This window comes from Rosa chinensis, chromosome 2, assembly GCF_002994745.2.
Source record: "Rosa chinensis cultivar Old Blush chromosome 2, RchiOBHm-V2, whole genome shotgun sequence".
Taxonomy (NCBI): domain Eukaryota; kingdom Viridiplantae; phylum Streptophyta; class Magnoliopsida; order Rosales; family Rosaceae; genus Rosa; species Rosa chinensis.
The window spans coordinates 86,464,260-86,475,161 of NC_037089.1; the positions used below are offsets into that span (position 1 = coordinate 86,464,260).

The 10,902-nt window shown below is 39.0% G+C and overlaps 2 protein-coding genes across 2 annotated transcripts; both read right to left on the minus strand.

The window, feature by feature from the left end:
- Positions 1-495: 495 nt before the first annotated feature.
- On the minus strand, positions 496-3,404 carry LOC112185575 (proteasome subunit beta type-7-B). Its single transcript, XM_024323832.2, has 9 exons — positions 3,249-3,404; positions 2,544-2,706; positions 2,270-2,411; positions 2,049-2,145; positions 1,880-1,949; positions 1,677-1,781; positions 1,429-1,527; positions 1,253-1,340; positions 496-876 (listed from the first exon to the last, which is right to left on the minus strand). Exons 2-9 carry the CDS (start codon positions 2,685-2,687, stop codon positions 797-799), a joined length of 825 nt encoding a protein of 274 aa, XP_024179600.1. The 5' UTR covers positions 2,688-2,706; positions 3,249-3,404; the 3' UTR covers positions 496-796.
- A 3,552-nt stretch (positions 3,405-6,956) lies between these two features.
- LOC112185308 lies at positions 6,957-9,763 on the minus strand. Its single transcript, XM_024323548.2, has 2 exons — positions 9,201-9,763; positions 6,957-7,318 (listed from the first exon to the last, which is right to left on the minus strand). The coding sequence occupies exons 1-2, from the start codon at positions 9,761-9,763 to the stop codon at positions 7,267-7,269; spliced, it is 615 nt and encodes a 204-aa protein (XP_024179316.1). The 3' UTR covers positions 6,957-7,266.
- Between the last annotated feature and the right edge of the window lie 1,139 nt (positions 9,764-10,902).

The following is a 10,902-nucleotide window of genomic DNA, read 5'->3' on the forward strand; positions in this document are numbered from 1 at the left end:
TTGATCAATACTGTCACCACAGAACACATTTCTTAATTATTATAATATTTCACCATTTTTGGGTTTGTTATTGTCTTCTTGTTGGACTCAAATTCAAAGAGTCAAAAAATTTATTGATGAGGGGTTGAGGCTTCAAAAGTCGAGTAACCAAAGTGGTTAATGCCACGGAAAAGAAAAAGAAAAAGAGAGACCAAATTCTTGTTGAAACTTATTTCTCATCTTATTGTAATAGTATTCTTCCTTCTAGCACAAGCAAGGTATGAATGATGGCATATTCCGTTTATCCTATATCCTAACAAATCTTTGGAGGACCCAAAGCCAAGCCAAGCCAAGTGGTTCTCTACCCTTTCCTTTGGGAAAAGCAAGCAAGGGAAATCGACTATAAAAATATATGAATAAAAATAGTGGAAACAGGATTAGAACCCATGAATTTGACTATTTGAGGTTAGGAGCCATGCACTGGTGATGCTTTTCTCCCCTAACATCAACAAACTCTTTCACACAAAAGTAATTTCAGATGCTCATGCTTGTTTCAGGATTGTATAACATAACATAGGCTCAATTCTCAAGCTAAAAACACAGGAAATAATAATATATGTAATCCGCTGAGCCAAAAGAACCGAAATTGCTGATTAAAACTGAATAAAGAGCCGAGTTCTATTTAGTTCAGAAAGGAATTGCATTAAGAATTTGACACAGCTACTTTTTTTGACGACCCACTTAGAAGAAAACCCGTAGAAAGTTGGGATTCAAGTCTCAAAATAGTTCATTCACAAGCTACCAACGGAGTGCTTTCTTATTCTTCCATGGCGTCTCCTCCTACTTCTATAACTTCTACCTTCTCCTTCAATGGTGTTATCTTGGTTAACAGAACCTCTGCAACAAAGAAAGCCCAGCAAATTCAGAAAAACCTTTCAACCTATCACTAAATCAATATGTCAAACAAGGAAGATGGTCCTAGTCGTCAAACAAGGAAGATAGTCATCTTTGTCAAACAAGGAAGATGGTATCAGACTGACAAATATTAAACCCTATAGGTCTTGGAGCCTATTGCCTCTTTCACTAGAGTTCCAAAGTAAAATATATGCAATGGATACACATTATGCTTATGTCACATAGCAGCTGCAAACCAAAAGTTAAGAACAGGCAGTGAAGAGTTTTCCTATATGAGATTTGCTAAGTCTAATGCCATACATCAGTTGCCTGTCATAAAGCTATCATAGAAAAAAGTGAAAGGAAGTGTGATGCTAACCGGTCTTCTTGGTGAATGAGTATTCTTTGGGGCTGACATAGGTTCGAGGATTAGGCTGCAAATGGTTCCGCAGGAATTCTTTGTTGCCCTGAACCAGCAAAAATATAGTATTAGAATAAAATCATCACTCTTTTCTGTTTTCCAGAAAAAAGGTGACTACTTGAGAACCAACAAACCTTGGTTATTACACAGATATCAACATTGCTACCACTTCCCAAATCATTGAATATACCAGAGCAAATAGCCTCTGTAACAAGCTGTACCCCTTCATCTCTCTGCATTGAAGTACACAAAGCAAAAATTGAAAATAAAAAATAAAAAAAATTTGAAAAGTTACAGTTCATTGCCAGTTATCTAAAACAAATAAGTATATCCAGAACTAGCTTTTCTGACTGTGACTTCAAAAAACAAACGAGATCCTTACAGTCAGGCCTTCTTTGTACTTGGACTCGAAGATGGCCATTGCAGCAAGTGAGCCGGAACCCATAGTAGCATAAGGGAGTGTGTCAGTCGACCCATGTGGATAAATCTGACAAATTAGGCAAGCACAATTGTCGGTCATCAGATTTTGCAAGCCAAAAGAAAACAGTATCGTTACATCTAACTGTCTGAAGCAGTAAAACTTACAGTGTGCAAATGAGGGCCGGTGAAATCAACACCTCCAAGCACCAATGCAGCCGAGACATGACCTTGGTAACTAAACAATACATGCAGGAGTAAGAATAAAGTTGTGCTTATAATGAGGGAACAAACCTAAAACAACTAATACATGATGGAAATACTTGATAAAAGGTACCTGAAAAGATGTCTTTTGAGATAGGTGAGGGCAGTCACAACCCTTGATTCCCTACCAGTGTGGTAACGGTGCAATTGCAGCTGTGAGCTGACCATGTCTAGAAAGAACAAACAGTAGAGCAGCAGATTAAGAATGACGGTATGATGGTACTACAATAATCGAGAAAATTTAACATAGAAGCAGATAAACAGATCCAGCACTAAACAAATCCTAACATTTACCTGTCACTGCCTCAGTATCAGCAGCAGTTCCTGCCCCACAGCAATATATGTTTGGTGCCATGTAATGAATTTTCTCACAGTTTTTATCACACACAATTGACCCTGAGGTGGCCCTGGTATCAGCTCCAAGAATGACACCATCCTGATGAAAACCAATTCGAAAAAGAAACGTTTACAAAAAATATATATCTCAAGCAATTTATCTTTTGAACGAGAAGAAAGAAACATTCGACTCAAAAGATTGCTAAGTACAAAGAGCGGAAAACAGCCCTACCTGAAAAATTAACCCAACAATGGTGGTTCCTGTCTTGGTAAACGGGGGTAGCTGAACCGCGTTCTTCGAAAGCATAGCATTTCTTTTACATAGATCAAAGCTAAATCCACCCTTGGGAGGAACATCAATGATTGATTTAGCCATCTTATGGTTTCAACTAAACCTGCAAAAAAAGAAAACATAATTTCTAATCAAATTTCCAACCTAGAAACAATCCACCACCAATTTCTCTATATCCTTCTCATTTCTCAAGCCTCTAAAGACTCAAATACAAATTATCCCACCCGAATTCAGTTACTAAACTACTGGACATCAACCAAAGAAAATCAAACTCAATAGACCTATTCTTCGAAAACAAACAATCCATTCCAGCATTGCAGAGAAGCAAACACAATGTAACCCATATAAGCCAAAACCCTGAATTCAGTTACTAAACTACTCGACCTTAAGCAAAGCAACCAAACTCAAAAGGCCTATTCTTCGAGAACAAACAATCCATTCCAGCTTTGCAGACAAACAAACACAATGCAACCCATATATTAGCCAAAACCCTATACCCAATACGGAGCTTCGACTCAAAATCCTCCTCTGCGGAGATAACCCAATTACTCAAAGCTGATGATTTCGCAAACTAATTACACACAAGTAGGCCTAAATCTCAGAAATTCAAAATATAAAATAGCAAAGCTTCAAACTTTCGATTACCTGAAGAAGATGAAGATTTGGGTGATGATCCAAACAAAATTGCAGCGGCGATTCAATTGGTTTCTTCTATCAGCGATTTAGAGAGACTTAAAAGTTTTGTTGGTGTTATATAAATAATAATATGAATAACCTTTTGGACAAGAAAACTATCAGACTTTGTTGCTCTGCTGGTTTTGCCACTGGAACAAAAAGAAACAACTTTTGGGCCAATGAATAGTATTGAACAGTAGCCCATTGGGCCTAGGAACAACATAAGTCTTTTTTTCTTCTTTTCTTTTTTTTTCTTTTTACTTGGTTAATATCATGATCTAGTATTCTAGTATATAGACCGTGGGGGCGTATGGACTACAAACAAGCAAGAAATCCAACACAATGCTGTCGCACCAACTATTGGGAATTCTGATATGGCCATCTCTCCCGTCTTTCGTGACCATTAATAGGAGTAGCTACATCACATCGAGAGAACTCGGTCAACCAATAATCAATTATAATTGAGCTTATTTAAAACTTACAACTAAGAATTGCTTTCAAAAACTTTGATAGACTCCGGGGTTGCTAAACCAGCACAACACCACACACCAAATTTGACCATAGTTTCAACGACAGTTTTTCACTGTTCAGATCTACCAAGAGGTATCACATTCATATATTACGAACTCTCCAACCTTAGCGCCGCGAGAGAGCAAAAAGCCAAAAGCACCAAACCGTTTCCCTGTCCGGCGGCGGCCAAAGATGGCACCAGCATAGCCGCGTTGTCTCTGTGCTAGCTGTCGGACGTGCACTTCAATGCTCTAGGCTAAGGTCAAGAGAGAGGACGTTTGGCTTGTGGTGTGGCTGGCGGTTTTGATGATGGGTTTGGGATACTTTTCTGAGAGTTGTGTGGTGGTTCTTGTGCAGGGACGGGACATTCCAGATCCAGTGGATCATGGAGCGTCTAGGCGACGATGCGACTCGTGGGGAGGACTTCGGGTAGTGCTGGCGTGGTGGGGCGAGACGGTGCGACTCTTGGCAGGATTCTTGGGCAGCGCAGCTCGTGGTGAGTCTCTGTGGCGGAGCGGCTCGTGGTGGCGTGACTCGTGGGCGGCATGGTGGAATGGTGGTTTGGGCTTGGGTCAATCCTAGCTTGTTGGGCCATGAGTTGGGCCTCTTCTCTTTGGGCTGCCCTCTAGGGCGTAATTTGGGCTGGGGTTTTTGCCCTAGTCCATACCTATGTTTTTAGTTTTGTCTAATTACAATAAATTCCTTGTATTTAGGAAGCTAAGCACCGTTGTGCACTCTATGTACCTCTAGCTCATCTGGAGTAATATCAAAGGAGGGTATTCACTACCTCTATGTATTTGAATGTATAATCAGTATGACTATATGTACGTACCACATGTGGGTACTACCACCAACTTCTTGTCTGTCTATGATCTTAAATGACAGCGGAAAAGTATGTAACAGCATATTCTGGCTTGTGATGGATATATTATTTCTTTAACTAAAAAAAAAAAGAGGTATCACATTCATATGCTTTCTAGGAAGAATGTACAAGTGATAAACACTTTCTGTCAAAGCCAAATATAAAAGAAACAAACCATCAAAATGGTGTCCATCACCTGCATTATGAAAATCAAGAGATGAGAATGCTGCAATATGTAAAGACACTAGGTAGGTATAGATGGAGGTCAAGCGACAAGAGAAGATGGATATGCTGCGATATGTCAACTGTGAAGACGTAAAGTCGAGCCTTTTCTAGTAGTGCTTATGGATTTGTCTTTTTCACTTTGGCATTTTATCCTGATAGCTAACTATTGATTATTCCAGGGTTGGAACTAATTAAAAGAGAAACAAAGTAGAACATATTTCCCCATCTGAGAAGTCATTTACTTACTAAACTACTGAAACTCATTTATTGATAGTCATACATGTATTTTAATATTACAAGAAAAATATAAATAGCAGAAACCATAAAACTGCAGCAGCCGACTCAGTGGCGGAAGCACGTGGTGGGCTATATGGGCTCAAGCCTAGACAACATTTTGGGCTAAAAACCCTTAAGTATATAGATATCTCAACCTCCAACCCATACCAGCCCAAAGAAAAAAAAAATTACATGTAGATCGAAGTCCCGTATTCCCAGCTCCCGCAGCGGCACAGCAGCTCCCAGCTCCCAGTCCCGTACTCTAGACCTCTAGAGTTTCGAAATTTCGATGGAGGTTATGAAGGTTATCGATTGAAACAAGGTATGAAGCTCTATGCCTCTATCGATCTCCTGTGTTCTTCACTTCTTCTTGCTGCTCTGTTTTTCCCAATGGGGTTTCCTGACTTTCCTCAAAGAAATCCCATATCTCCTTTTGCCGAATATCGATTCTGTTTGCTAGTTTGCTACCACTGGTTGTGAGTTGGGGACTTGGGGCTGTTGGGCTTTTGTGTATGAGTTGAGATTTGGGGGGGGGGGGGAGAGAGAGACATAGAGACAGAGCGACTGAGATAGAGAGAGATTCCATGTTAGCTGAGGAGTTGAGGATCTTGAATTCTTGATTCTTGATCATGGATTCATGGTCGGTGACGGTGAGTCGGTCACTGGGTGAAGGTCAGTCACTCAGTCGGTGGATTTGTAGTTAGATGATGAATTGATGATTGATGAATGCGAATTTAGTTAGAATTACCGACTGATGTCTTTGTTGTCTTGTTGATCATGGACTCATGGTCTGATACTCTGATGGTCGGTGGATTGTGGATAGGTGCAGTGAGGCTATGAATCTATGATGATTCATGATTGTATAAATTATTGGGTAAAAAAATCAAGTTGTGATCTTGGCTTCTGATCATGTTTTGGGTTCCAAACCACAAAAAAAAAAAAAAAAAAAATTATTGTGCCCTTCTAATTAGCCTAGACAGGAATTTGATCCTGGTTCCGCCACTGAGCCGACTGGTCACTTGGGATTGAAAGAAATCAGATTCTGAATCCCGGCCATAAGTAAAGTAATATCTTCACCAAAGATGAACAGTAAAGTGAACATAAGAACAGAACAGACTTTTTTTTTGAAAGGGAACAGACTTATTTATAGACAGAATTAGAGATTTAGGATAGGTATGCATGAGTGCAAAATCATATTTCCATATCCAATCCAATTTGACGATTGCGACAGCAACATAAATAAGGATTCTGGACCAACATATCTGCACGCAATTTTGTGCAGTATGCCAAATGAGGATGATTTCTGGTCCTATTCTAATCCTAACCAATTTGCCAAATGAGAAACATGTTACCATGCATACAACGACTGATGTTCCCTTTTTAAGATAACAAGATGGAATATACAGTGGTAACCAAGGTTTTCACTGAGCATATTATCCTTACCATCATGATTTCAATGATTAAGAGTTGAAACGACATATGTTCAGAATGGTATGTATATGACAGTTGTAGAGTTAGAATACTGACACTGCAGATTGTTTCCTTCTTTGCTTGGACCTTGCAAAGAGGCAATGCAATCTGGTTGAAATTAAGAAAGCAAACAGATCATAATAACTATATTCAAATGCCACCAGTTGGTGCTAGGAAATAAAAAAACAAGCTTAAGTCTGAAGAGTAAACATCCAGTTGTATAGAAGACCACATAATGAAGTTCGAGTTTATTAGAATTATAGCAAACAAAGCTACAGGGAAGGGAAGAAATACAACGCTTTCAACAAAAGAGATTGCAAATAGACAGCAAAGAATCATAACTAAACCCAATATATTAATGTCAAATTGCATAGCATACAAAGGGCAAATTTATTACAAATACACCGAGCAGAGTGGAGACTCCCACATACATAGCTCGAAACAAAGTAAATAAAAGATAATACATTTTAGTTCAGTAGCAACCATATATATATATATATATATATATATATATATAAATATAAATTTACAAGACTAGTAATTGATAACACAGCAGCAAGCACCTCTTGATCTTGGCAGGTTGAGCAGGGCTTAATCTTCTTCTATTGGCATTGGGTATCGGCAGAGTGGACACATGTGGCTGATCTACAGGCACTGAACAATGCAATGTACATGAAAATGGTGTCGGCAGGGCAACCCAGTGATGCAGCTAAAAGGAAGCGCATAATTTAACCATAAAAATATCATTAGTAGCATAAGTAAGTAGGGATCGATCTAATCCGGGGATTGAAGGTACACCTGTCAATGTAGGACAATTAAACAATTAATAAAGACACAAAGTATATTATTTACAAAAATAAAATAAAGTATAAACATAATTACGAAATTAAGGGGGAATTTAGGTTTTGGTTTTCGGAAATAAACCAAGTAAAGAAAACAAAGAAAACTAAAAACATAATTACACGAATGGAATGAGAGAACAAAGATCAAAACCGAAACTATGATCAAATTCAATTAAACCCTAATATTGTTCATCTAAGTCATGAGAAAGGAGTTGATCATGTGAAATATTCGAAAGCAAATAATTTCTCATTTTTTACTTTTCAATGCTAATTAACCTAAGTGAAAGCACAAAGATTAATCATATCAAACATGTAATCAAGCCCTAGAAAGCTAGTCAATTATGACATGTTTAACACATGAAACACATAGAAAGGCTATCAACTCAAGTGTGCAACTTAGTATGAAAAAGTCTACCTAATTGCAATCCTCTTTAATTAAATTCGGTTTTTTTCCAAAACCTTTACTACTTCGATTCAAGTTACACAAAACAAAAAGTTGATTTCATGTTCTTAAATCTAGCACCATTCATATCAAAACCCTAAGTGTTTCGAACCACATAAGATTAAAATACAAAAGATATCTATAAAGCAAATTTAATTAAACAAACTCACATAAGAAACTCTCGAATTACAATAATAGAATCTGAAAATTTCATTCAATCATATAAAATTTCAGAATTGAAAATTTTGTTCAAACATAAACGTCAACTAGTACATAACCAACGAATTCAAAACAATGTTTACAAAGGAGAGGTCGAATTACACCGTGGATGGAAGATGAAGATGAATGATTAACGTTGTGGTCTCTTGAAACTCGAAAGCAAGCTTCAAGGATGGGGATGGATGGTGATGCTCACGGCTTCTTCTTCTTCCTTTGGCCTTGCTTGAACCCGTGGAGATGACTAGAGGATGGAGAGAGGATGAGAAAAGCTCACGGCTATGCTAGGTATTTTCTGAAATTTTCGAAGGTGTGGAACCTCCTTCACGTCAAATATGAAGGAGTATATATAGGGGCACGGCTAGGGTTCTCCATGCAATCAGAAATTTCCACATCACTTCAACCAATGAGAATTCGCCAAGTAAGCTTTGTGATGTGTTCCAACCAATCAAAATTCTCTAAAATACCTCCCTAATATTTAATTGCCAAATTTCCTTGAAATTATTCTGATTTTCTTCATGAATTTCGGCCAACATTCCTTTAGGGAATTTAGGGATGTACCTAGACACGTTTTGAGCTTTTCCTTGGTGCACACATATTTTCCTTCCATAAATATCTCCCTTGAATCTCTCTTGGCGTTATCTCCTTGATTATTTCTGATTTTCACGTTGGCAATCACACCAAATTATTCCTCCAACAATATTTCTTTCCATAAAAGTCTCCCAAGAAAATCTCTCATTGAAATCCTCAATCAATCATCTTTAATTCCCACGTTGTCACCTTCTTGCCATGTCATCTTCATGAAGCTTCTCTTCCCATTTATGAACTCAATTCAGCTTATTTATTCCAAAGACCTGAAAATAGAAGTTTTCTAAAATAAGAAATGGAAACTTTCCTAAACTAAAATGGGAAACTTTCTAAAAATGAAAAATAGAAACTACAAAACGGAAACTTTCTACAATTAGGAACTTTCCCAATCGAAGAATGGAAACTTTCCTAAACAGAGTTTTATTAAGGAAATAACGCAGAAAATATAGGGAAATAACAGTTAAAACGTCGCATTAAAATGCTCCTATCACCCAGTTATCGGTTCTTGTTGATAAAGAAGATCAAAATCCTCCAAACAAATAGCACAGGAGGGCGAGTATGTGATAATATCACTATCGAGTGTCACTTGCTCCAAACCCTGGATTGATGATCTACTCGCAGGAATCGAATAGGGCTTACATCCACCTCCACCTCCACCTCCACCTCTACCAAGGTAAGTGATGTCCCACACAGCCAGTACAACAGGGAGCTCAGGGTCGCCGGTGGCCTCAACCGCCTGGAATAGGATGTGAACAGCAGTAAGATTCTCATCTTGGGGCACACCCATACTCGAAAGAGACTCGGAGATGAGCGCTTCATACTCCCTATTTCTGTCGTAGTTGTTGGATAATTGCTGCTTGATATGAGAAAACTTTACCCAAATATCTCTTTCCTCTAGTAAAGTAGAGCTTTCGACAATAGCTGGTAAGCGAACATCATCTATCCTACGGTGCGATGTGCAATTGTCTTGTACTCTTTTAGAACTGCAATCTGATGGGAAGCTTGTCCTCCTCCAAAGACCCTCTGAGGTTGCCTTCTGGTTTTTGCACCGCATCGTGAAGATACGCATAGTGATATCTCAACATAATCGGTTTTGAATCTCTATCCCTAAAGATCGAGGCTTCTGTGTGTGTATGTATAATTTGAGGAAGAACACTGAATTCTACTCCGTCTAGGACAGGATTTGGTTATTTGGAAATCCTCAATTCGATTAGGATTGGGAAAGTTGAGGAGAAACCCTCAATTCTAATCCATCTGAGACAAGGATTTCACTCCGACAGAGACGAGACTCCATTAGGACTATCAAAGTTGAGGAACAACTTGGAATTGGCCCAGAGGGACCAAAAGGGCACTTATATAGACGATAATTTAGGAGATATGTTGGTCCACGTGAGGAGATGTACTTTCCTTATGACCAGGCCGTTTCTAAGTTAAGATAAAAAAAATAAAAAATGGCCGATCCATTTAAGCCCATAGCCCATAACATTTCCACCCAGCGTAACCCTGTAAGCCATGTCTACACCCGCCCATAGTCTTTAATTAATTAATTTATATTATTATTTGTTATCAAATTTTCACCGCCCGCCTACAGATGGTTTTCAAAAGTTATGGAAAGGTTACATGGAAAGCAAAAGTACCAAAGAAGGTGGCTATCAGTCTTTGGCGTGCTTGTTAAAACATTCTTCCTAGTTCCTACTAGGGAGCGATTGCTAGCTAATGGCTATGAAGGGGAAACTTCTCGTCTTCTCTATGATTGCCCTATTGAATCAGTAAGCCATGTTTTGGCAGACTGTCCGGTAGCTAGAGAACTGTTGGGAATCAGTGTCCTTGCAACTTACTTGCCCGGTCACTCCTATCTTTGTTTTCCAAAAATGTGTTTCGCTCCAGTTTTGTTGGGCTGGTCAACAGTCTCTTTTCTGTGGAATGTGATTGCGCGGGCGTGCCAGCAGTGCAGTCATCGGAGGTGTTCCTTGACCTGACCTGATCGAGTTTTTCTGCAAAGCTAACTGTATCCCTTAGCATGCCTAGCATTTCCTTTTCACCGCGGGACGAAACTTCGCTGTACTTTCAGAACCCGGGGTGGTCCTCTAGAACATGGGATTCGTCTGGGCCTTTGCACGGTATTTGCCAAGGGCTCTCAGTTTGAGCCGTTGGTATCGGTCAGCGGTGTTAATCTTTCCTAGGACACAGCCC

Bases quoted from the DNA above. Each gene is read 5' to 3' on its own strand.
- LOC112185575 (XM_024323832.2), bottom strand. From the start codon at position 2,687: ATGGCTAAATCAATCATTGATGTTCCTCCCAAGGGTGGATTTAGCTTT. The intron at 2,412-2,543 runs GTAGGGCTGTTT...GGTTTTCATCAG, and splicing joins TTGTTGGGTTAATTTTTCAG to GATGGTGTCATTCTTGGAGC. The intron at 1,950-2,048 runs GTACCTTTTATC...TGTATTGTTTAG, and splicing joins CTCAAAAGACATCTTTTCAG to TTACCAAGGTCATGTCTCGG.
- LOC112185308 (XM_024323548.2), bottom strand. From the start codon at position 9,763: ATGCGGTGCAAAAACCAGAAGGCAACCTCAGAGGGTCTTTGGAGGAGG. The intron at 7,319-9,200 runs GTGATAGGAGCA...CTGCATCACTGG, and splicing joins CAACAAGAACCGATAACTGG to GTTGCCCTGCCGACACCATT.